The following is a 25,598-nucleotide window of genomic DNA, read 5'->3' on the forward strand; positions in this document are numbered from 1 at the left end:
TTTTTTTTGGTTGTTCTTTGTCAGAAGCATTTCTTGAAGGGATATTTGGGTAATAGGGTTTCTAATGGCTTTCCCTGAATACTAAACCGATTAATAACCTCAGCTTTTCTAGAAGTGCTCGCTTTCTCCTTGCAGCTGCTTGACCAACCCTTTCACCCCTGCCCCTATCCATGATGCTTTGAATGTCTGTGTCGGTCTCTTGCATTTGCTCTCACGCTGCACTAAAGAAGCAAAGTGGTTGGCTGGTTGTAGGGCAGACACTTCTCAGCGAGGGTCACTAGCCATGAACCTGAACCTTGACCATTGTTATGTAGGTAGGCAAAATAACTTTTCTTTATGTCATCTGTCAGCCTCAGACGTTTCGATGTTGCCTCCATGAATAATGACACGTAGCTCTTTGCATTCTCTTGGTTATTTTAACTTTGAAGATGATTGCTGTCTGCTTTTGACTTTTCTCTGTCCAGGAAGAGTCTTGCATGGAAGGGTTTGCTTGTGTGCGTGTGATTGAGGACTCCAGAAATGCTTTTCTCTTTGCAGAACTTCTTTTTGAGAACCCCTTAGCCCAGCCAAGGGAGGGATTTGCAGATAGGTCCAAGATGCAAAGACTCTGCTGCTGCCCTTAGGGGTTTCTGAGCCGTGGTGCAGACTGTCCCACTATCAGGGATATTGCCTGGCCAGGACCCTGCCAGAATCTGTGTCAGAGGTAGGATTAGCTGCAGGAAGACCTGTTTTATTTCATCTGGGTTGAGATAGAGGAGGTGAAGACACGCTGCTTTCTTACAGACCAAACATCACAGTGCCATTCTGATAAGAGGCAAAGCTTGTGCTTTTTAATCCAGTGACCTTGGAGAGGAAACTGCTAATGTGGGCTAAAGCCACATGGGTCTTTGAAAACTATCAGGACAGGTAATTCCTTGAGCTTTCTGAAACCAAAGACCCATATGTCCTTCTCCTCCATACTCTGTTTTCATTAAGAATTTAGTAACTTCTTCCCTACTCTCCTTTCCCCAACTTAGATGATGATTTTACCCCAATGAAAAACAAAGCAGTGAGGGATAACCAGTTCCCTACACAGTCATTCCCATGTGATAGTTGTAAATTTTTTTTTTTTTTAATAAGCACTTCTGGAGTCAACAGCACAGCACATATGGGGGAAAAAAATCTTCCAATGATGAGAATTGGCTTACGTGAAAAAAAAAAAAAGGTACAGTCTCAAATTGGACATTCAAAAATAAGTAACCTTCAGAATTTGGACAGATCACAGAAATCAGATGTCAATGACCCAGTAGCTGTCTAAAGTCTGCCTGTACTTAGCCTGCTTTGTATGCTGTAGGCCTGCTTGGTGTTTTGAAAAAATCATGCTATTTATTTTTACAATGTGAAATGACTCTTTTAAGTGTGTGTTTTTACTCCTTCCCTTCCCCAGCCTTTCCTCTCCACACTCCCCTCAAGTCATCTTGTTACATACATCAGTCTCTAAATACCAAATTGCTTAACCAGTTTCTGTTCATCATTAACAAATCTGCATTTACTGCTCTCCTTCTGTAACATACCATGGCAGCTTAGCTGTTAAAAACAATGAGAAAACTTAGTATTTTGAACTGGGTTAGGGTTTTAATTTAACGCAGGTAAAAATAATTTTAAAAAAAATCTCTGGCTTCATTTTATCTGACATCAGTAGCATTTAAATATTAATTTATTGTTTGTTTTGGCTGTGGAGTTGTATGTACACGTGTGGTTGCGTGTGTGGGTATATACACACATATACATGCTCTTAAAAATGTCAGTTAAAACAGATATTTTTAACTTTGAGTATTTTTTTCCCTTACGCTCGCTCAGTGTCAACAGAATTACTGTTGAAGGAAAAAATTATTTCTTTAAAATGTCTTTTTCCCCATTGCTAACTTTTCGGGAGGAAAAAAAATAGAATTGAGGCTTCAGTTGTGTAAAGGCATCTGTGCATAGTTAATTTTAAACCCACACATAGTTTGGGTACAGTAGGAGTAAAACTCCTGCTTTCTATTAAATACAGGCTCTCCAAGGAGCTGTGCAGATGGCCAGAGAGCACCAGCAGCTTATTTGCCACCATGACCAGAAGTTGAGGACTTAGTTTAGAAGCATGTGGGTTTGGAGCAGAGCCCCAAATGTCTTCTTTTTGTTTCATTTGTTACTTTTTGTCCCTTGGAAAACCAGAAAGAAGCGGAGCAGGGATTGTGTTGTGCATGTGGAGTGGGGTTAGCAAGATCTGTCCTTGCCGTGAGAGGTGGAGGAGGATGGATCTGTGCTGTGAATGTGTTAAAATGGGGTTAAAATTGTATCTCCTGTGGATAAAAATACAAGTGTTGTGGTAAAAATGCTGACAAGGGACTGTCTTCAGTTGCCTTTCCGTAGTGCGGTGCCGTGTGTGTGAAGGAGGTTGGAATAACTGCCAGGGACATTATTGTGTAGTGTATTTTCTGTAGGGTGAGTAATAGCTGCTTTCATCCTGGCTTTTAAATCTGTTTTACCTGAGTGCATGTGAAATACTGGAGCCGCTGGGCACCCTTATGCCCTTGCACATGCAGCCTTTAAGTGCTGAAGAAGCGGTGCTGCTGGTGACGTGGCTGAGCCAAGGGGGCTGGACTGGCCATGGAGGGATTTTCCTGCAAACTTTCCCCCTTTTTTTTGCCTGTTTTCCTCCCCAGCTGCTCAGCGAGCCACTCTGTCCTCAGCCAACTGTCTAAGTCTGGCATTAAAGGCTGTACAGGTTGGTTTTTTCAATTTTTTCCCCGTTTTTGCTGAAAATCACTGAATTTCAGAGTGAAATGGGATGTGTGGAGAGGCTCTCACTACCCTATGGTGTGTCACTGAACTCAGGCATGGTTTTACTGCTTCTCAGGCAGGTGGTTTCCACATCTCAGAGTAACCAAATTCATCTGAATTCATTTTCTTTTTGGCAAAATATGGTGGGAAAACAGCAATTGTGCCCCCTTTTCTGGTAGGGGAAGGAATCTGATCTCAATTTACTGCAGATTTTTTTTTTTTTTTACCAGTGACTTTTATGCAAGGAGTGAGCAGGGCTGTGGATTTCTTGGTATTTACTGCAAGTTTAGTAGCATTTTAGTATCACAAGGAACCAACCTGAGCAACTGAAATGGGGAAGGGATTTTTATGCAGTTAAAAATTAGTATTCTGTGGCTATCTGATGTATGCTGCAGAGATAAGCTGTCCTTGTTTAAAAAAACCAAAAAGCAAGGAAAAAAGCTGCCCATTACCTCAGTTGATAAAATACAGGGATGAGAACATTGTTTTCTGATATTCCTGTTCTTTCTAATATCATGGAAAAATAACACTCGTGTTATTGTATTTTTTTTTTCTGAACAGCCAAGTGTTGAGGACGTTTTTATCTATCCCAGAGGGCATATGTGAAAAGAAAAGGATTTTCATGTTCATTCCAGCTCATTTTGAAGGGATCTGGTTTCTCATTTGGCTGGATTTTAGAGGCAGGGATAGTGGCTGGTAGGAGCTGGGGAGTGGGCTCAGAGCAGGGCTCCTGCTAGTGGTGGAAATTTTCCAGCAGCCTCAATGATCCTACTTAAGCCCTCAATTTCAAGAGAAATGAAATATCTTTTCCAGACCCACTTTTTACTGTTAAACATATATATATATATATATAAAAATAGATATATGTGCTCATATATGTGTGTATAAGTATGTGTGTGGTATAGTGCATTTGTGTAGTGACTTGCTCACCAGCAGTAACTGGATGAGATGCTGTTAAAATTAATTGCTTTTGAGCTGCTGACAGACTCTTGGGAAGTGCTGTAGGAAGGGAGAGGTGCCACTCTTGGAGCATCTACCCCCAAAATACCTGCTGTATATACAGCATAGAGGAAACCCCCAGCCCACTGCTCTGTGAGTGTCAGCCGAGGCAGCGAGGCTGATTTCTTTGCCAGAATTAGATTTTGGCTGTGGGCAGCTGCCTGTGCTGAGCTGGGCTTCCCTAGACTGAGCTGTAGAAAGGGAAATGAAAGGCACAGAGAGTTTTGAGGCAGAGTGTTTAAAAACTACTCCTTGTCTCCAACACTGCCTACACTTTCCTCCCTTATGCATTCCAAATCCATTGCTTTCAAGTTATTATTTCTCTCCCCCCCTCTCTTTGCATTTTTGCCTCCTGCCCCTTCTCCTCTCTCTGTCCCCCTTGCTTCCTGCCACGGCCCAGGCTGCTCTCTGGTATTCCCCTTCCATGCTGATCTCTGATTCTGATTACTTTAATGGATTTCATTATGGAGGAAGTGGTGGTGGGCGGGAGGGGAATCCCACAGCTCCCAGGTTGGGATTTTCAAAGGAATTAAGCTTTTAATTCCTCCTGAAAGCTGCAGGGAAGGGGTGTGTGGCATCCTTTTCAAATCTGCCAACACCCTGCTCTTCCCTCCCTCGCCTGGAGTGGGTCCTCTTTGCCGTACCCTGTATTGCTGTGTCCTTCCAGGGTGGTGGCAGGCAGGTGACACCGGCTCTGTGGCCGCAAGGACACGTGTGTGTCCATGGCCCAGTGTCTTCTGGCTCAGTCCTGGGTGGCTCAGTGCTACTTAGGTGAGCACAGAGCAGCAGGAGAGTTGTGGTTCGGTTTGGAAATGTAGGTGAAGTGCAACTCCATGAGATTTGTAACGGGCTCCCTCTTTTCTGCGTGCCAGATTCGAGCTCGGAGGAGGAGGAGGAGGACGACGACGAGGAAGAGGAGGAGGCAGAGGACTATGGCACGGACGGCACAGACAGGCTGTCGTCGCCTGCCCTCGATGAGAGCGGCCTGGGCCTTCTGGCCAGGTTTGCTGCCAGCGCCATGCCCAGCCCCATCGTGCCCCCTCCGCTTTCCATCATCCAGCTGGAGGCCAAGCAGAAGGCGAAGAAGAAGGAGGAGCGGCAGAGCCTGATGGGTGCGTTGCATGGCTTGGGTTGGTGCCATGGGGGCAAGGTGGAAGGTGTGGGAGGCCCCAACTGTGGCTGCAAGAGAGCAGGTTGTTACCCAGACACTGAGTTGCCCTTTTTTTGCTTTGGCTGCTTGGTCCTGATGCTGAAGGTAGGGAAAACGACCTGGCAGGAAAACAGGAACCAGGTTTAGCAGCTGCAGCTCTGGCTTCCCTAGGGACAGTTCCTTGTGGCTTTGTCAGTTTCTTCTTTTCCTACCTGGAAAATCCTCAGCAGCCGTGCGGCAAAGGCAAGCAGTGGGATGCTGCATCCCCCTGGACAAAGCACAGAAGGCAGTGAAGTGCTGTTAACATTTAGGGAAGGAAGCATGTGCTAAATGCAGCTGATCTTGGATACCCAAGAGAAGCAGAGACACTCAGGCAGGACACTCAAGCAGAAGGAAAACTCTTTCAATCAGTCCATCCCATCAGCTTCCTTATAGAAACCAGCCAGCAAGACTTGAAACAAGCATTCCTTCCTCTGCTTGTGTTTTTGCAGTGCCAGATCCTGGGTTTCTGTCCCGTCTCTGTCTCACTTTCAATGTGTCAGGAGTTTCATTTCTTCCCCTCCCCGTGCCCTGCTGCACAAGTGCCCATTGGTGACATTGTTCTCGGTCAGACAGATCTATATGGGTTCCATTTATAAATTTGCTATTAATATTTATTAAGTGATAATGGAATTTATAGCATGCTTCAGAATGGAAAATTATGTCCTCCTCGGGAGCCTGGCTTGTTTTAGCACTGTTTCCATGCTATATTAGGCTTTTGCCAACTTGTTCCAACAGCCTCTGTTAAGAATTTATTGTCTTGTAACCTTCCCTCCTTGAAACTGGAAGCATCTAGAAATTACCTCATGCGGTAGTGAGAGAGGAGGAGTGTTTTAATTTCCAGTGGGTTTTTTATTTTGAGCCTTGCCAGCTTTGGTTTTGACAGGCTGGCTCTTTTCCTGTTCATGCTGGGGCTGTCTCAGGGAAAGGGGTTTGCTTAGAAGATGAGAGCAGGTTCCTGCAGACTGAATTTACCCAGGAAAGTGAGTTTGAGAGAGAAGGACTGAGAGAAGATGCTGTCCTCGCATGTGCCATGTACATTTTCATTTTCCCACATGAATGTTCTTTGCTTACCTCCTGCCCATGGGTGTGTAGGTGCTGCCTCAGTTTCCCTTCTGCCCCTGGAAACATGATCTTGCTTTCCTTTATCAGGTTCAGGGAAACACACTGAAGGTGGGGAACATCTTGGCATTATTACAATATTTGAGGCCCCTGGGTACTGCTGTGCCTGTGGGGCTGAGCAGAGACCAATGTGAGGGGATTTCCATTTGCCACAGACAAAAGGTCATTTACTTCTCTTGACTTTAAGGTGATTACCTGAGCCAGTAAAAAGATCTGTGGTGTCTGTTGGCCAATGAGAAAAAATAAGCTTGAAATATGGGTTTATTCCATTTGTTAAAAGAGATTGTTCTCCTGAAACAAAGGTGAAACTGGAGAGGACTCCCACTGGGAGGGGTGGGAGGCTCAGCTTGTGGGATTCGTGCTTGGCTTCAGTGGAACAGCTCCTTTTTGAGGAGGGGCACAAGTTAGAGTATCTGTTCTAGTAAGAGCTTTCCGGCAGGGTTTTGGCTGTGGGACAAGGGAGAAATGGAAGCAGGCAACATGCTGAACCACACTGCCTGAATGGTTGGGCTCTGCTTTGGAGCAGGGGAGACTTTACTTCCAGAGAAATCAGTGTTTTATGGGGCAGAAATGCAGATCTGAGGGGATGTGGGGAATTGGAAAGGGGAACAAGCAAGGGCTCTGTTGAACAGGCACAGCATTTCTCATGGAACCCAAACGCTTCCAGCAGGATGTGTCCTCTCTTGGCTCAACCAAGGCTTTGACTGATGGTTAAATCCTTTGCACCTAGGGACAGAATTTGAGTACACAGACTCAGAGAGTGAGATCAAGATCAGGAAGAAGTCACCTTCAGGGCTGCTGCGGGGAAAGAAGGGGCCACTGGACTCAAGCAGCATCCCGCCAAACCAGGCCCCCAGCAACCTCGACTCTGGATCTGGGAGCGCTGACAAGGCCAAGCTTGGGTCTGAGAAAGGCCGCAAGTTGAAGAAATTCAAATCCCCCAAGGACTTGAGCTTTGAGTTTGGGCTGGAGGCCAGCGATGATGACCTGTGGAACCGGCGCCGGAGCGAGCGGATCTTCCTCCACGACGCCACCACGTCCTCGGCCATGCTGACGTCTGCGGCCCCTGCCAGCTCCACCCCTGTCTCCAAGCCTGGGCGCTGTGGCAAGGGGGCACCCATGAGCCCCAAAAAGGAGGGCAGCAAGGGGAAGGAGAGAAAGGAGCTAAGCAAGGTGAGGAATGTGCTGTCAAAATTGGTGTGGGACCCTTGGGTGAGGGTGTGGGGAGGGCAGTTAACTCTGCTAGGGCAGAGGAGAGTTGAGTCATGTCTCAGCAGTTGTTTGGCTGCCCCTTGGCACCCCTGCCAGCCCCACATACACCTAGAGGATCTGTCAGACTTGGATCTGACTTGCAGGGAGTAAAAACCTATCGTGGCGGAACGGGGCTGGTTACTTGTGTCAACCTCCATATCCCAAATCCAACCTGTTAGGGTTGGCCAGAGTGGACAGTCTTCCCACTATCCGCATGACCTTATTCACTTGCTGAGCTGTGTCCCCTGTGCTGGCCTTTAAGGCTGTTCACCTTTAACTTGTGACTTCTGGAGGCTGTCCCTGGCTGGGGGTGGCAGTGATCCCTGGGTTACTGGGTTTTCATCTCAGCTGAAAGCTCTGCTCCCTCTGGCTCCCGTTCAGTTCATGGCAGTGTTTTGGAGCAGTACTGATGGGGAGAGTTAGACAAGTTAGTTGTGACATGAGGCCAACTGGGATCTTCTTGGAGCTCTTCAGAGGAAGATTTGAAGGTCAGGATTCGCTCTCCAGGGTAATGAAAAGCTCTTCCCAAAGTGTGTGAAGCCAGAAAACAGAACTGGGACATGTGATGTGATCAGTGAACATCATCATGATGTGGCTGAACATCATACTACCTATGCACAGCCTGCTTTGCTCCACCTTTCTCCTCTCCCTGGTCCCAGATCTTTATCAATTCTCTCTTTACTAGTGGAAGTGTTTTCTTTCTATTTTTAGCAACGGAAGAAGGGGAAAGAAACACCCTGCTGCTCCTCTTCCTCATCCATGTCTCCTCCTGGCATCCCTAGCTCCCCATCTGATGTTCGTGTAAGCCTGGCAAATGCCCTGGGCTCCACCAAGAAGAGCAAAGCCAAGGTGAAAGCCAAGGAGGTGAAAAAAGAGGTGAGGGGCTGGTTCCAGTGTGGGTGAGCTGGAGGGTGGCTGGCAGAGCTGTGCTCTTTCCTGAACTGTTGCAGTGTGAGAGAAGGAAATACAGATGTGCTGGTTTTGCTGGGTGTGTTACAGGCAAAAGGCTGGTTTGAGAAGCCTAAAATCCAAGGAAGACTGTCAGGTAGTACCTGCTGCTACCATCTGGCGTTCATTTGCCTTCATCTCCCAAATTAGTGAGCAGGCAGGATTTTCTCTAAGGCCACCACAGGGTGGAGGGAGAGCCTTCACAGAGAGCTTTCTTGGATAGCAAGGATCAAGGAGATGGTGATGGAGTTGCCTTGCTCAGCACTGAGTCACAGCTGGTTTCTGCTCCACTGCTGTAGTCTGTCATCCCTCATAACACACATTGCTGGTCATCTCACATGATTTCTGAGCGTAACACTTACGGTCTGCGTGTAACAAGGAGAAACAGATCGTAGAGATTTGTGAGGAAATAGCAACAGTGCCTGGTACCTGTTCACCAAAGGCAGAGGGGTCAGGATCACTGTGCAGAGGTGGTGAATGCAGAGCAAAGCTGCAACTCTCTGTTCCACAGCATCTCTCCTAACCTCCAGGAATAAGCATGTGGGGAATAGCTTTTGGTCAGCTGTCAGTGGTGCTTTGGGACAAACCCAGCAAAAAGCTTGGGTTTACCCACTTAACTCTCTGTGTGATTAACATTGCTGAGGACGGAGACAAGTTTGTCCCAATACCCTCAGGTTATTTGTCACTGGAGGAAGGTGAGATGGGATCAGACTGTTGCCTGTTCTGCTGATGAGCTGATGTGCTTGCTTGCTCTCCTGCAGAACCGAGGGAAAGGAGGAGCTGTCAGCAAGCTCATGGAGAGCATGGCAGCAGAGGAGGATTTTGAACCCAACCAAGACAGCAGCTTCTCAGAGGATGAGAACATCCCACTGAGCATGTTGGTTGAACGACCACCCACACCAGGTGAGGGCAGGAGGGGCTGGGGGCTGATTGTACAGGTAGAGGGGCTGGGCAACTTTCTCAGGGCTGCTCAGAGGAGGACTGTTGTGCTGCTTTCCCATGTTCCTCATCCAAAGATATGAGTCCTTGGGGTGGAGATATCACTTTTTTCAGTGACTGCAGTTAAAAACAAGCCTTGTCAGTGTCCCATTTTGACATGTAGTTGAAGCCCAGTCTTTGAGTTGCCCTATTTTCATTTATTGGTATGTTGTTATTACTAAGAGGGGAGACTTATTATTTATTATTATTAATTTTTTGTTACCTCTGCCAGGAGCTAGCCAGAGAGAAAGAGAGAGAGAGAGCGAGCCCTTTCTGCTTGCTGGCCTTTTCCAAGGGGAGGGGGATGCTGCGAGTGTGAGGTTTCCTTCTCCACTCTATGTCCCTTTTCCATGTGTGGTGCTCTCTAATCCCCATCTTGCTCCAACACCTCACAGCTCCTCGCTCCTGCATCATTGACAAGGATGAGCTGAAAGATGGTCTGCGTGTCCTCATCCCCATGGATGACAAGCTGCTCTATGCTGGGCATGTCAAGACAGTACATTCACCAGACATGTGAGTTGAGGGACTGCTGTATCCACCTGGGATTTGCTGCACATAGCTGCTGCAGGGATCCATTTGGGGGTTCTGTAGAGCTGGCTGCCCAGAGACTGACAAGAGTCTGGCAGGGAGGAAAGGAAGGAGAGTTCGCTCTGGTGTATCAGCGCTGAGGAAAATCCCTTTAACGTCTCCTTAAATGCACTGACATAAACTGGTGGTGGGGCTCCGAGGGAGCTGTTACTGGTTGGGGTGATGTCTCCTATGTGCCGTGTCTGACTGGGCCTCTGTGTTTCAGATACCGTGTGGTGGTGGAAGGTGAGAGGGGAAACCGTCCCCACATTTACTGCCTGGAGCAGCTCTTGCAGGAAGCGGTATGTGAGGCCAGAGGGTGCTTGACCTTGGTGCCTGAGCCCTGTTTTGGGGTGGAGGAGGCAAGCTGGAAACCACCTCATTCCCTTCCCCAGCTGGGGCTGCAGGGATGCCCTGTTCCTGCCTCTGTGGCCAGTGTGGGCAGAGCTCCCCTTGGTGTGCTTGCTGCCCCATGGCCACTGGCACTGGGCACCACTTCTGTATTCCAGCAGGGATAGTCCTTCACCCTGCCCTGTGAGCAGACAGGAGGCCATTTCCCAGCAGGGAGACTGTCCCTTGCCTTCTCCGGAGCTGCTTTGCTCCATGCCAGGTGTGGTGGGATGGTCTGTGCTGGTGCAAGGAATGTCAGTAATTGCCTTCCTCTTGTCCTGAGCAGATCATCGATGTGAAACCCCCTTCAGTGCGGTTCCTGCCCGAGGGCACGAGGATTGCAGCCTACTGGAGCCAGCAGTACCGCTGCCTCTACCCAGGGACAGTTGTCCGAGGTAAGGCCGCCTAGTGAACCCGGGATGTCTCGGTCCTGTGTGTCCTGAGGGATGTCAGGCTTGTCTGGAGAAGCCCTGAGCTCTGCTGTGAGCATCCTGGAGGTCAGAGCCTGGCCCATTCCTCTCCTTCAGATCACGCCCAGCTCATTCATGATGCTGATTTAGTGACATCCTGTTGGTTCAGGAAGAGCTCTGAGCAATTTAGGAGCTTAAAAATATCAGGGAAATTCAATACATTTTAGGAAGTCAGAATTGACTCCAGGCACCAGTGATTTCTGAGGTTGTGGAGGTTTCTACATCACCTGGACACACACAGCTTCACTTCTGACATATCAGCTCCACAATCTGGTCCCATTAAAAAGCCAGTGAAAGCTCTGGGCAATTCTGCCATGGCTGGTCTTGCTTTTGGGCCATTGGTCACACTACATGTGTGTAAAGGAAGAATTATTTGTGAGTTATAGACCAGTAATGCTGATGCAAGAAGAGAGGGTGGGAACACAATTCTCTTGGAGAAGGTGAAATAGCAGCAGTTTGTGATTGCTGAGAGTGGTTACAAATTGGAGGTAAAAAACCCCAGACAGATACTGCAATGAAAACAGGGAAGTGAATTTCTGCAAGAACAGAAGGGAAAAGTGGAAGGAGGTGGAGAGTCAAACTGGAATGGCTGTTATGTTCTGGAGGACTGCTGCTGACTGGGGAATTTCACACTGGATGAGCTGGTTTAGTATTATCAGGGACTTTCCATTGCAAAGCGTGCCCTCCCTGCCTTGGAAAGGATGCTTTGGAGCTGGTGCAGGATCCCTGTCTTTCCCCCTGTCCCCACTTGCCTTACAAGGGGTTTGTACTGTAGCATTTGTTCCTAATCCCACCTTCTGCTCCCTCATCCTACAGGAACCCTAGATCTGGAGGAAGATGGTGATCTCATCACTGTAGAGTTTGATGACGGGGACACGGGACGCATCCCACTGTCTCACATTCGGCTTCTCCCACCTGACTACAAGATCCAGTGTGAGTGTTGCCATTCAGTTTTTTGCAAGATACTTCCCACTATGAAATGTGGGGAGTTTCAGGCCAGTTGCCTCTGAGATTTTGGGACAAGTTCACAGACTTTCAGTCACAAAGATTGCACCATCATCAACAGAGCTGGGGCGAGATATAACCCACAGGGAAAAAGGCCCAGTCCCTATTGCAGAATCAGTTGGGATACTTTCCCTGAGTCACATCTCTGTTTTATGTGTTGTTTGACTGTATTTGACTATCACTTTGACCTGTTGCAGGTGCTGAGCCTTCCCCTGCCCTTTTGGTGCCCAGCACCAAGCGCCGTAGCCGTAAATCCAGCAAAGACACTGGAGAAGGAAAAGAAGGAGCTGCACTGGGGTCAGAGGAGCCCGTGTCAAAGGGCAAAGGGCGAGGGAGAAAGCCAAGTGTCAAGGCAAAAGCTGGTAGGTTGTGACCACTGCCACACCTGGAGTTTAGGGAATCCTTGCACAGTTCCCTACTACTCTCCCCAAATTAGAGCAGGAGATCTGCAGTTTGAGACCCCTGAAGCTGAAACAGCATCTCTGGGCATTACCCATCAGCTGCCCATGGGCACTGGCATCAGGCCAGGCTGCTCAGTGAGCAGTGAGTACCTGTGTCCCTTTGGGGTACCTGAGCAGGCAGGAACAAGCCACATTTGGCCAGAGATGGGTCAGCATTGGTATCTGGTTGAGTCTGAGCTAATAAAGCCCATCTGGATGGATAACATCATGTCTTTGTGTTTCCTCCCTTCTGCAGAAGAGGCTGCCTTGCCTGAAGAGAAGGATCAGGGTGAGTCCTCACCTGTTACCTCCTCAGTCCCAGAGAAGCCAACCTGCTTGGGCAAGCCAAGCATGAAGGGGTCAAGAAAATCGCAACCGCTGCCGACTGGAGGCTCTCCTGCTCCCACGGAGGAAAAGCGGTCAAAAGCCAGCAAAATGAAGATCTCCACTAAGCTGCACAGCCCACCCCAGCCCACTTATCAGCCTGCTGTGTTCGGCAGCATCCTTGGCACAGAACCCTACAGTGACCTCCCGGGAACACTGGCAGCCTTCGGCTCCAGTGAGGCTTCAGGGTCGAAAGCCAAGGCCAAGAAAGGGCGGCCCACAGAAGAGACACAGGAGTTTGGCACTGTGGTCAAGGCTCAGAGGAAGCATGACAGCGAAATCCTGATCAAGCTGGACCATGAGGGCGTGATGTCTCCAAAGACAAAGAAGATGAAGGAGGCGATGAGGATGCTGGAGGACTCAAACCTGGCCAGCCGCAGAGATGGGAAGAGTCTCCTGGGGCTGGGCTATTCCGCTGCAGTGAGTGTGGAGGGCAAGCAGAAATCTTCCCGAGCCAAAGTGGCTGAGGGAGACCCTTCTCCTGCCAGCTTTGGAGGAAAGTTTGATGGCTCAGTGGAGAGCCTCACTGCCTCCAAGGACCAGGAAGAAAAGGCAGCAGCTCCAGCAGCAGTGGAAGAGTCTGAGAGCAACAGCAGTGACAGCAGCTCGGAGTCGGAGGGAGAAGAGGAGGCTGATAAGAACCGAGGGGAAGCCCAGGACAGCAGTTCAGCCAGCTCAAGAGCATCCACCCCTCTCTCTTCCTCCAATTCCTCCTCCTCTTCCTCTTCTAGCAGCAGCTCCTCTTCATCTTCCTCTTCCTCCTCTTCCTCCACCTCATCGACCTCTTCTTCATCAAGTTCCAGCTCTTCCTCCTCCTCCACTACGGACGAAGATTCCTCCTGCAGCTCTGACGACGAAGTAGCCGAGGCCCAGCCGAGTTCCTCGGTGCAGCAAACCCTCCCGCCCAAGCAAACCAAGCAGGCGGGGAAATCCCGCGCGTCCTCCCACCCCCAGAGCCAGAAGCAGCCGGCACAGCAGCCGGTGCCGCAGCCGGCGCCGCCGCAGAGCGGCAACAAGAGCAGGCCCAAGAAGCGCGAGGGCATCCACCTGCCCACCACCAAGGAGCTGGCCAAGCGCCAGCGCCTGCCGTCCGTGGAGAACAGGCCCAAGATCGCCGCTTTCCTCCCTGCACGGCAGCTGTGGAAGTGGTTCGGGAAACCCACGCAGGTAAACGGAGTCTCTCCCGCTGCTCCGTAGAGCTCAGCGCTGGCGTTTGCCTCCTGGTGCCTCTTACCCCTTCCCTTTCTCCTGGGGTGGTGAAACTGCTGTCGTGGTGTGTCCTCAACCAAGGTCTCCAGTTTGTGGGAGATTGGGGTTGGCCTTAGCTGTGTCTGGGGGAGCCGTCCTGCATGGTGTGCCCCTCTTCCCCAGTTCCTGTAGGAATACTGTGGCCCTGCCAACAGCAAAGGGTTGCACGTGGGACAGGGCAAGCAGTTGTGGTTGGGGAAAACCTGGGTGGTCCCTGGCTGCTCACCTGCCCAATCCTCTCTTGGCAGAGACGTGGAATGAAAGGGAAGGCCAGGAAGCTGTTCTACAAGGCCATCGTCCGGGGCAAGGAGATAATCCGCATCGGAGACTGTGCGGTTTTCCTCTCCGCCGGCCGCCCCAACCTGCCCTACATTGGCCGGATCCAGAGCATGTGGGAGTCCTGGGGGAATAACATGGTGGTCCGGGTCAAATGGTTCTATCACCCAGAAGAAACCAACCCTGGGAAGAAACTCAACGAAGGCAAGGTAGGCCGGTCTCCTTTGCTGAGAGGGCTGCAAAGCTCCTTGCTCCCTTTTGTTTCTTTCCAAGGATGAGGAAAACACCCCAGGCCCAGTTTCTTACTGGTACCCTGATGGGGGTGGCCCCATCCTTTTATGTTGTGGGGGGGTGGACGAGCTTGGTGTTTGGCCCTTGAACAAGGGAGCGGTGGGTTTTATCCTAATAGGAAATAAAGACTTCTGTGTTGGTCCAAAAAGAATGTCAAGAGCCAGATCAAGTCTTTACAGTGTAATAGTGACTGGCCTGGTGCTCAGAAACACTGAATTTTGCACACATGTGCTTTGTTTATAACAGGCTTTTAGGTTTTATTCCCAGTGGCTGTGGGTGGGAGTTGAAGTTCCAAAGGCACATGAGATGGGCAGGAGGTGCTGGCATAGAAAAACAACTAATTCACCTGCTTTTCATTTCTGTTTCCTCTTTCCTTCTTGGGCGCAGCGCTGGGATCAGAAATCAGGCAGGAGTCTGTCCACAGCTTTGCAGGCATCCAACCAGAGGAAGGACTTTATGGAGGTTGGTCTGGCTGGGGAAAGGCTGGGAGGGAATGCTGGGCACCCTGTAACAAATGGTGGTGGGGAAATGCCCCCCAAACTTCTCTGGCTCTTGCTCTTTGCCTCAGCTGAGTCTGCAGTGTCCAGGACTTGGGATGATGTTTTCTGGGAGGATGGGAGTAGCTGCAGGTGCTGGGTGTGGGTAGGAACAGTGGACTGGTATCCAGCGCCCATCTTTGCATTTGTATCCTTGAAGTGAGGATGACAAACTCTGAGCCTTCACGTTCCCCTGTACGTGTGCTTGGCAGCCACAGCATTCCCCTTGGTGGGAGCTGAGTGAAAGCCAGGGCTCAGGCTCAGCAGGCTGGATGGATTGTGTCCAGGCTGCCCGTAGGCTGGTGCAGATTCTCATTGTCCCTCCCCTGGGCTGGCTGTTGGGATGAGTGGGAAGTTCTTGAGTGTGAGCAGAGCCCTGTCCTGTTGTGATGGGTGTTTTTCCTACATGTTGAAGACGATGCTGTTACTGCTGTGAGATCTAATTTCTCCTTTTCTTCCCACCTGCTTCCTTCTGTTCCTGCTGTGCAGCGAGCCCTCTACCAGTCCTCTCACGTGGATGAGAACGATGTCCAGACCATCTCACACAAGTGTCTTGTTGTTGGTCTGGATCAGTATGAGCAGATGCTAAAGACAAAGAAATACCAGGACAGTGAGGACCTCTACTACCTTGCAGGGACCTACGAGCCCACCACGGGCATGATCTTCAACACCGACGGGGTCCCTGTCATCTGCTGACCGCCCAGGGGACACGTGCCACCCCCTGGGAGGGACGGGACAAACCTGAGGACGTGCCTGTTCAGACGACATGATTGTTTCTTTCAATGCTCATTTCTGTGTCACACTACAGACAGGAGAGCGCGAGAGACGCGAGGAGGAAGGAGAGGGCTGAAGAAAGGGGTTGGGGAAGCAGTTACAGGACTCGAGGAAGATGCCCTTGGGTGTGATGGTGGTGGTGCTTGAACGCCCAAGGCTCTTCTGGAAGTGGCTTTAAGTAAGGTGACACTTGACCAACTTCTCCCTTCCTCCTTTTGGTCCAGGAAAGCACATGGGTCTCGTGATCATTTCACCAGCGGGACCCCCCGGCAGGAGGGATCCCTTTTGTGTCATTTGCCCCCGTCAGTAACTTGGAAGCCGCCCGTGCATGGAAGGACACCCGCTCACCTTCCACGTGCGCTCCTCTCCGTCCTTATATTCCCTTTCCTGCTTAGTTTCGCATGACCCTTTAGGAAGGACAGGGTGAAAGAGAAAGGAGATGAGTCTCTCTCAGCGCCTCGTCTCGATCCTCTCAGCGCCTTTTTGCGGTTCCCTTTCCCTGGAGGCCCCTCTGGCAGCATGGAGCATGGTGGGGCGGGGCTGGTCCCAGCAGAAGAGATTACCGGGATAGGAGGAGCCAGGTGGAAGAGGAGCCAACACCCAGTCTGGGATGCTGCCTTCCCACTGCCTCGAACAAACAGTCTGAACTCTCTTTTCATCGCTCTCTGTTCCTCCTGCCCTGGAAAGGTGCTGGGGGGAGCAAGCTCGTGGTGAGGGGGGTGACACTTGGCAAACAAAGAACTTGGAGTGTGCAGTGAAGGGGCAGGAAATGACTGGGAAAAACTGCTGCTGCTCAGTGCTTGGAGGAGAGGAGACCACAGGCCATTGGATTCCGGCATCCCTCACCCCCCTTTAGCCTCCATGCCTTGCCTGATCAGAGATGTGGAGCTGCTGGGAAGCCTTTGCCCATCATTTGAAGGGAATGGGGACGATGTATGAACCCGGCTGTGCCTGCCTGCAGCGTTCCCACAGCCAGAGCCCCACTGCCACCTTGGGCTCAGGGAGGGGACCACCCAGCTTGCTCCATCCAGCGGGCCTGACTCCCCACGGAGATGCTCACCCACTGTTTCGTTCCCACTGAGCACAGCCGGACCCGTGGCACCACCACCGCTGCTCCAGGGTTTTACACCTGCCCAGAGGGGACACTAGAGGAGAACCGGAGGAGAACGATGCACCATCCTTGCACTTAAAACAAAACTCCAAGAGACGCACTGATCTTTGCAACTACCGACTCGCACTACAGATCGCTGGGACGCGGAGCGGGGCCCGGCTCGGCCCAGGCTCCGGTGGGGAGACGCTTAAGCCAAGGACAGATTGGAAACTCTCCGCCCTGGTACCAGCTGTGTACCAGAGACTGGAGGCCAGGGCTCAGGGGAGAGGGACACCCCTGCAGAGTTACCCCTCGTCCTTTAAACAAACCACATGGTGCTGAGCTCGTACCATCTCCACCCCGGGCCACCGGCGCCTCGGCACGGCGGACAGTGAACGGTTCTAGCCTGTACAGTTTTAATGTACCAAAAGACTCTTTAGCCCTCCTGTATTATAAGTCTTTAAATGGATTCAACTTTTTAATTATAAATATAAATATAAATATATATATATAAATATAAACTTTTTAAAACTGTGAAAAAAATTATGAAATTATAAAAAAGGAAAAAAAAAGAAAAAAACCCACAACGGCAGAAATGAACACAGTCTGACGTTTAGAATATTATTTTTTATTTCCTGTTGGATTGTGATTGTAAATGATCTGGGAACAGGCACACCCCCCCCACGCTCAAAGTGTACTGTACTTCTAGAAGCAAATTGTGTGAGCATATTTTAAAGAGCGAGAGAGAGCGCGCGAGAGAGATTTTATGCTAATGTTAAATAGAAAGCACTTAAAACCCACTGCCTTCTATGGAACACAAGGATATTTCAGACAATCGAGAGGAAAGGAGAGCCAGGTTTTTGTCTTTTTTGTTTTGTTTTGTTTATGTTTTGTTTAAAACAATTTTTTTGGCATTCTGTTTGTTGGAGAACTCCGTGTGATCTTTTTTCATAAAAAAAAAAAATTAATTGAAAAAAAGCAACCCAGCGAAGCATCTTTCTTTGTCTCGCTTGTCCTGACCGCGGGGTTTTTCTCCCCTTGGTGGCAATGATCACTTTTTGGCTCAGCCCCTGAATTGGGAAAAGACCCAACCCAAGTGCCAGTGTGGCTTTTCTGGGGAGAACCTGTCCATGTGATGTGGTGACAGGATGGGACCCCTGAGCAGAGGTCTCTGCTGGATGGGGGCCTGTGGGCAGGAGGTGCGAGTCCTTCCCAGGCCACCACACTCATGGCACCGTGTGTTGAGGATGAAATGCTGGATTTGCTCTTTTTGGTGTGAGCTGCACCTCAGCCAGCGGGGAGCTTGGCATGGCAAGACCCTCCGGTGCTGGGGGGGCCGAGTTGGGGTGCCAAGCCTGGCACTCGCTGCCTCCTTGGGCTTGCTTCCCTGGGAGGGGGCACCCGCCAGCTCCTGGCACAGCGAGGTGCAGCCAGTCCCAAAAAGTGGTGTTGGCACCTTCTTCAGATCCTTTCTGCTCCTCTTGGTCCATTCCCTCTCCCACATGCTGCCCGCAGCAGTTTGCAGGCTGGCAGGGGTCCAGTGGGACCCAATGACAAGTCCAACCACCTCAGATGACAAAGGGGACCCTGGAGCTGGGGAGCAACACAAGAGACACCCGAAGACCCCACGGAACAGGCAGCAGCATCACCTTGTGTGTGTGTTTGCCAGCCCAGCCCATCACCAGCAGCCAAGTGCCAGTGGCACACAAGTAAGGACCAGCCATCATTGCAAAGACATTTAATCATTTAATCAGCATCACTTATGTCCCTTGCAATAAATCTCAAAGCTCAGCAGTGGCCCGTGGGTGGCACTGGCAGTGCTGTAGCCTTGGGGACCCCCCAGCCCCATTGTAATGGGGCAGATTCACAGTGTGGGGTGGGGGAGAGGCAAGACCCTGCCTCTCCTGCAGTTTTGGGGGGTGCAAAACAAGACACAAAAAAAAAAAAAATCATTTTTTTTCTCAACCAGCAGAACTGAATTGGCTCTTTTACACAGCAATTGGCATGTTTAGAGATGGATTGGGATTTCAAACCATTCTTGGTGAAAACCTGCAGCACCATCAATGAAAAGTTGAGACCAACCTTCCTGGAGCCAGTGGGGACTGAAGGAATGTTTCCTTCCTCTCTTGCTCCTTTTCTTCCTCACCAGCTCTCCATCGCCTTCCTCCCCAGCACTGGTCCTATTCCCTTTGGAATTTGGCAGTATTTTCTTCCTCCTGGCAATGGCTTGGCTCAAACGGAAGATCCCCACGGTCCACTGGGGAGCTGCACATCTCTGATGGGGATCCCCCCAAAAACAACAGGACTGTCCTCTGGGGTGGGAGGAATGTCACCCCAAGAAGTGGCCCTGTGCAGCGCCTGTCTGGGCAGCACGGGCCTTTCTGGAATGCCACGGCCCTGTGCCCACAGGATGCCAGTCCCTGTCCACCCTGTCCCAGAGGAGGGACATGGGCCAAGTGGGGCGGTGGGGACAATGGTGGGAAACAGGTCCCATCTTGTCCCCCCGCCCCAGGGCTCAGTACCCCAAGGTGAAGGAGCCGTTGGAGGTTTCGGTGTAGAAACAGGTGCTGTGGGAGGTACTGGTGAGGCTGTAGGCAAAGTACGCCACGGCCGAGCCCAGCGTCAAGCCTGTCATGTAGGACACGGTCATGGTGTTCCCTGTGGGAAGGGACACAGGGTGTCAGGGTGCTCTGGCCACCCCACCTGGGATTCCAGTGAGGACTAGGTCCTACCTGCCAGCTCCCGCTGCTCCGGGCTCACTTTTCCTGCAGCCAGGATCATGGGGACACTGCCGAAGTAGCCGTTGGTGATGCCCATGAGGAGGGAGAAGATGCAGGGCCAGGCAGGGTGGCCGAAGGTGGGCTGCCCATTGGGGTAGACACACATGATGAAGAGGGGGATGAAGACCACGCGGAGGCAGGAGTAGACGAGGAGGTGGGTCCCTCTCCAGTCGTAGGGCAGGGCAGCCAGGATCTGCAGTGAGGGGGAGAGACTGTGTGGGGGGGTAAGAGGGCTGGAGAGGGCAAGAAGGTGCCCAAAATGAGGCAGCAAGGAGACGAGATGGTGGAAAGACCAAGTGCTGCAGGAGCCCAGCCTCAGCCATGCTGAAGAGCAGCCTCATGGGGCAGAGATAACCCTTGGTGGAGCCAAGTGGCTTAGAAAGAGGACACAGGAGGAGGTCAGAGCCTCCCTGTGCTGGTGCTGGCCTCTCTCCTACCTTGCCGACGAAATCAGAGAGGTTGAAGATGGCCATGATGAGGATGGGGAGCCATTCCCCCAGAGTGCAGTTGTGGATCTCCGACTCCAGCCCGGGAAAGAGGCACAGCGTGATGAAGTAGGTCATGGCGATGGAGAGCATGTAGGCCCAGATGAGCCGGGACACGACGTAGCGGTAGAGCAGCATGTCTGGCAGGGACAGGCAGCACAGCTCAGCCAAAACTGCAGTCCTCCCCTTGCAGAGCCTGAAAGCCTCGTCTGACCCCCAGAGGTGGCTTCCACAGATGAGTTTGCCCCATGGTTTTGAGCACGTCATTAGGAAAGGTATCATAGAATCCTAGAATGGTTTGGGTTGGAAGGGACCTTAAAGACCATCCCGTTCCACCCCCTGCCACGGACAGGGACACCTTCCACTAGCCCAGGTTGCTCCAAGCCCCATCCAACCTGGCCTTGAACCCTTCCAGGGATGGGGCAGCCACAGCTTCTCTGGGCAACCTGTGCCAGGGCCTCCCCACCCTCACAGGGAAGAATTTCTTCCCAACATCCCACCTTACCCTGCACTCTTGACAGTTTGAAGCCATTCCCCCATGCCCTTGTCAAAAGTCCCTCTCCAGCTTTGGGGATGATCCTTCCCCATAACTCTGCATCACCAATCACCAACTCCACCCCACAAAATGCTGCAGACCCACCCCATGGGCATGGCTCACCCCCCGAGCCCACCACCCACCTCGGAAGCTGGGCCAGCTCCTCTTGATTTTGGGCCGAGGGACGTCGAAGCGCATGTAGGTGCCGCTGCCAGCCAGCTCAGCTTCGGGGCCCGGGCTGTCCCGGGGGGAGCTCGGCTGCCCCCGCTGCTGGTTCTCCTGGTTGGGAGGACAGGGGACAGCAGTGCTGAGCTCCAGTGGTGAGCAGGACCCCAGGGGCCAGCAGGGAGACCCACCCTTGGCTTACAAATCGGACATCCTCGGAGGTGACGTCGTGGTGGACGCGGTAGCCTGTCCCGGGGTCACCGGCCCCCCGCGTCTCGGGGAGGCCCTTGCGGGACCCGTCCGTGTAGTAGCGGACGAAGCGGGTGCGCTTCACCAGGAGGTGGAGGATGAAGCAGGTCAGCTCCATGCCGATGGAGATGAAGAAGAAGATGACGGTGTTCTCCTTCTCGTCCGACAGCAGCAGCTTGGTGAAGATGCGGCTGAGCGAGATGATGACCCCAGCGGTGCCTGGGAGTGTGGGAGACCTGTCAGTGCCGGGTCCTGCTGAGCCCCACACATTAGGGATCCCCATCGTCCCCCCAGTGCCTGGATGTGATGCCTCCCGGTATGGAGGAGCTACCAGCAAAGATTTTGGGGTGATGAAGGCGGCTCCTGGCAGACATCCCCACCCCCAGCTTGGTGTGGCAGGGATTTAGAAACCATTAAACACTCTGGGATGTCCCTGCTCTGCTGGAAACCCAGCTGGGGACAGTGGGGACCCAGGAGAACGTACAGGAGGGTCCCCCTGAGCAAGCCCATGTGGTGGGACGTGGACACTGGCAGGGGTCATGGGTACTTACTCTCGCCTGTCATCACTCCCTGCGTGTAGCGCTTGGGCAGCAGCCCCGTGTAGCCGTAGAAGCTGGATTGCTGCACTTCAGGAGAGATACAAAGAGGGGAGAAGGAGGGATTTTTGCTGCAGCCAAAACATTGGGAAGGGGGAAGTAACCTCAGTGGGAGCCCACATGCCGAGCCAACTGGGAGCTGCAGCATTCCCAAATTCTCCCTGCCCCAAAAGCTGAAGGCTTTTTTCCCCCCTCTGGATGCCTCACCATGTCTGTTCCCACCACAATTAGCAACCAGGTGTGGGGGCTTGGGAAGCCACTATGGTGGCCCAAATCGGGGGTGCTGGTGGCCAATGCACAGTTTGGTGCTGGTGCCCCCAGCCAGCCCTGTGGTGCCTGGACAGAGGTGGAAGGGGTGGAGCAGGGATTCAAGCTTATAGGGATCAGGGCGAGAGGTAATCCCAGGAGACCATGGCTCCGGAATGAGGCTGTTTCCCACCCCTACCTGTGCATGTCCCAGCACCAGCTGCTCTCCCACATACCTGTGCAGCCAAAGGCCACCACCCCGACAGCCACCAGGTTGATGGCGTAGGCCTGCCTGCGGCTGAAGAGTTCCAGCCAGACATCGCAGATGCTGACAAACAGCAGGGGTCCCAGGGCAAAGAGATAGCCTGTGGGTGGGACACAGAGGCTGTGGCAGGGGGGCAGCACGGGGACAGCACTGCCAGGGGTGCAGGGACCCCCACTCACCCACGGAGATCCGGGTGTGCAGGCTCAGCAGCTCCACCAGCGCATTGTTGAGGATCACGGCCACCAGGGCCACCAGGATGTAGGTGAGGCTCATGTCGAAGACAATGGAGGTCCCTGCAGAGAGGCAGGTGATGGGGGAGGGCAGGGATCCAGCTCCCCTGGAAGTGCAGCTGAGCTCTCTCCTGGTTTGGGGTGGCAGGGAAGTCCTACAGCTGCTGGAGACCTACCTGGGTATTTGTGGTGCAGGTAATCCACATCGGTGATAAAGCTGTTGTAGGGCAGGAGGAATCCCACCCCAGCCAGCAGCATGGCAAAATAAATCCCATGGTATCGATCCTGGGGCTCGGGATCCTCAGAAGCTGCCCCAAAAGGAGAAAGAAAGAGAAAAGACATGACAGTGGCACTGCTGCACCCCTGGGACCTGTGTCAGATCCCTGTCTTGGGGTGATGAAAGGTGCCTCCATAATCCAGCACCTTGCAGATCTCACAAATAAACAGCCCCAGCCCTGAGAAACTCCTTCCCTAAATAAAGACATTTCAGTGAGAGACCCAGGAGGCAGGAAAACACCCGGGCTTCAAGGGCTGATTGAGTTTTAATTGCAGATGAATAAGCTGAGAGCCAGGCAGTGCTGCAGGAGGGGTCGAGGCGGGTGTGGAGGTGGACAGGGATGCCTCAGGATGTGGAGCAGGGCTGGGGTAAATCCCAGGAGCACTCTTGATTGCTGCATGGAGAAAGGTGAAGCTGCAGGCTGCAGGCAGGAGAACCAGGGCACAAAACCTCAACTCCTTACCAGCCTGCAGAGCCCACTGCCACGGGATGTGCTGGTTGGCTCACATGGGTACAAAGAGGGATGAAAAAAGGTGTTGGCCAATTTTGTGGCATTTCAGGCCATTTGTGGCTATTAAACCCATCCCAGGAAGCCCCTAAATGGGTGGGAACTCAGCAGGGAACCCAGCAGGTGATCAGGTCTGCCGTGCCTGCCCTCACCTGGCTCCATGAAGGTGAGGACGCCCTTGGCCTGGCTGCCCCTCTGCAGCTCGTCCTCCTCCAGCTGGTAGCTGTCGAAGCTGAAGCTCATCACCACGTTGCCCTCGGGTGTCCCCGCCGGGCTCAGCTCCTTGAAGCGCTCGGCTCCCACGGAGCCCATCCTGGACAACCTGGGAGGGAGGGAGGGAGGGAGAGCAGTTACACCCCCGGGGCACACAGGTGGGTCCTGGCTCCTGTGTCCCCCCTGGGGATCATCCCCTGGGTGATGCCAGGGGTCTACAAGGGACGATGGCATAACCCTGAGTATTGCCACCTCACAGTATCACAGTGGCTCCCATGCTTTTTCCACCTGGGAAGACGGTTTCCCTGAGGAGAATGGGATCCCTTGACCCACTGGGCAGGAGTTTGGGTTTGCAGTGCCTGTGAGGGATCCACATAAGTCACCCTCAAGGCACAGCACTCCCCCCAGCCTGGCTCAGCACATCCCTGGGATGCTGCTGAAGACGAAACGCTGCTGTGATTTCCAAAAGCAATTAGAGAAATTAATGGATGAAAATCACTCATGGAGGGCGGCTGCAGGGAAGATCCTGGCTGCTGTGGGAAGCCCTCACTCTCCTCAGGCAGCACAGCTTGCTCTGGTTTATGCCCTTTTCAGCATCTCTGGTGCCTGGAGCTGGGGCAGAGTCACTGGCCTGGGCAGACACACTCCTGCAGCCTTTCCAGGGAGAGGACGGGATGAGACCCTGCTTTTTTTTCGGTCTGCTTCTCTGAGGGACCCCAGCATAGCATGGAGCTGCTCAGAGAGCTGCCAGAGAGACCCCAGCATCATGCTCGTGAGGGTCCTCACTGAATGCATCTCAAGATGAGCTCCCCAAACACTTTACATCCTCCAGTGAGCCCCCCCAAACATCCAAAACAGGGTTCATCCCTCTGGGGCCCTGTGGAGCAGCCCAGGGAGCTACTCTGAATTCCTGGCACCGGTTGCTGGATGCCATCCTGCCCCCAGCCCACCTCCTGCAGAGTCCCCAGGCATCAAGGGGGGAGGGAAAAAAAAAAACCTCCTCCAAGGCAGCAGGTTGAGGCAGGCAGGGGAGGAAAAATCAATGACACTGATTTCTTTGGTCTCCCTGCCAGACATGGCGTTTGCAGGAGCACAGAGGTTTTCCAGCATCTCCCCAGCTGCCAAGATGGGGAGGATGCTGGAGGGCCCCTGGGGTGAGGGCAAACGTGGTGCCCACAGACCCTGTGAGTGAATTTCTGGAGCCTAAAATGCATCTCTCACTGTAGGGACGGTGGCACAGGGCAGCACTGCCCCCGAGGCTCTGCCGAGGTCACAGCACTGGTTGAGGGGCTGGGCTGGAGTCCCTACCCTGCACCAACCAGGATCGGCCCCAAGAGGCCCCGTCCCAGAGCCCCGCGGGATGAAGAATCCAGCAGGCACGTTTTGGGACACTGCTCCATCCTGCTGCTCCCAGAGGAGCTAGCTGTGATCCCCTTCATCCAGCACCCTCCTGTGCCTGGTGCCACCCCAGGCAATAAAACCCGGCAGGAAGCATCTCCTGGGATGCCGGGAAAGCCTGTTGCAGGGTTTTTCCATAACAGAAATCCCAGCTGGAGAACGTGCTGGCTGGAAACGTCTTGTCCCTACTGTGTGTGGCCCAAACTTCCCGGGGCCAGGAGCAGAGCAGGATGCGGGATGCACTGCCCAGCCGTGGAGCTGGACCAGCCTCCGGCACACTCCGCCTCACGCCTCGCTCCCCCGAGCATCCCTGCGCCGCTGTGAATTGGATTTTCTCTTCCCGTTGGATTTATATCCATCTGCCCCTCTGGATTTACACCCTGCCGCCCCTCTGCACCCAGAGTGCGAGCGGAGGGGGTTTCTCCATCAAGGGCACGGGTCGGAGGTCTAACCCGGGGGGAGCCCCTGCCCCGCTGCTCTGGGTGACCCCCGGGCACTGCAGACTCCCCCCATTAGGGCAGGGAAGCGATCTTCGCCCTGCCAAAAGGGTCTCCGACATCTTGCCAGCGGCGAAGTTGCCACAAACGGGGTTCATTCAGTAACCCACGTCCCCCGGGCTGAAGGAGAAGCTCCTGGCCAGGGGGGGAGCGCAGGGACCTCGGCCCCGGCCGCGCCCGGAGGATGCTCTTGGGGGGCTAGGGGAGGATGCTCAGAGAGGGGCCAGGGCGGGCAGGGCCTCGGGGGGCGGCGGCTCCCCCTGCTCTCCCCCCGCTCCCCGGCGGTCCCGGCCGAACCCCCCAACAGGTCGCGGCGGTTCTTACCTCTCTCCGCCGCGGTGGCTCTGCGGCAGCGGCGCTGGCCCGCCCCGCTCAGCCCCGGCGGCCGCCGGCC

At 52.9% G+C, this 25,598-nt stretch overlaps 2 protein-coding genes across 4 annotated transcripts in view; one reads left to right on the forward strand and one right to left on the reverse strand.

Moving 5' to 3' along the window:
• Positions 1 to 17,742, forward strand: part of TNRC18 (trinucleotide repeat containing 18) — a 55,588-nt gene extending 37,846 nt beyond the window's left edge. For all 3 annotated transcript variants that reach the window (XM_017813401.1, XM_017813403.1, XM_017813402.1), the window contains 13 exons: positions 4,674 to 4,913; positions 6,843 to 7,285; positions 8,075 to 8,239; positions 9,073 to 9,214; positions 9,685 to 9,802; positions 10,083 to 10,158; positions 10,533 to 10,641; positions 11,533 to 11,649; positions 11,919 to 12,083; positions 12,418 to 13,712; positions 14,042 to 14,278; positions 14,748 to 14,822; positions 15,386 to 17,742. In XM_017813401.1, coding sequence (XP_017668890.1) covers positions 4,674 to 4,913; positions 6,843 to 7,285; positions 8,075 to 8,239; positions 9,073 to 9,214; positions 9,685 to 9,802; positions 10,083 to 10,158; positions 10,533 to 10,641; positions 11,533 to 11,649; positions 11,919 to 12,083; positions 12,418 to 13,712; positions 14,042 to 14,278; positions 14,748 to 14,822; positions 15,386 to 15,592 — 3,389 coding nt within the window. In that variant the 3' untranslated portion in view covers positions 15,593 to 17,742. The remainder of the gene's footprint in view (positions 1 to 4,673; positions 4,914 to 6,842; positions 7,286 to 8,074; positions 8,240 to 9,072; positions 9,215 to 9,684; positions 9,803 to 10,082; positions 10,159 to 10,532; positions 10,642 to 11,532; positions 11,650 to 11,918; positions 12,084 to 12,417; positions 13,713 to 14,041; positions 14,279 to 14,747; positions 14,823 to 15,385) is intronic.
• A 4-nt stretch (positions 17,743 to 17,746) lies between these two features.
• On the reverse strand, positions 17,747 to 25,598 carry SLC29A4 (solute carrier family 29 member 4). The gene is made up of 11 exons (XM_017813406.1): positions 25,529 to 25,598; positions 23,249 to 23,418; positions 22,488 to 22,619; positions 22,261 to 22,374; positions 22,053 to 22,181; positions 21,526 to 21,600; positions 20,928 to 21,193; positions 20,704 to 20,839; positions 19,978 to 20,165; positions 19,493 to 19,733; positions 17,747 to 19,418 (listed from the first exon to the last, which is right to left on the reverse strand). Exons 2-11 carry the CDS (start codon positions 23,406 to 23,408, stop codon positions 19,276 to 19,278), a joined length of 1,584 nt encoding a protein of 527 aa, XP_017668895.1. The 5' UTR covers positions 23,409 to 23,418; positions 25,529 to 25,598; the 3' UTR covers positions 17,747 to 19,275.

This window comes from Lepidothrix coronata, unplaced genomic scaffold (assembly GCF_001604755.1).
Source record: "Lepidothrix coronata isolate B3197 unplaced genomic scaffold, Lepidothrix_coronata-1.0 Scaffold41, whole genome shotgun sequence".
Taxonomy (NCBI): Eukaryota; Metazoa; Chordata; class Aves; order Passeriformes; family Pipridae; genus Lepidothrix; species Lepidothrix coronata.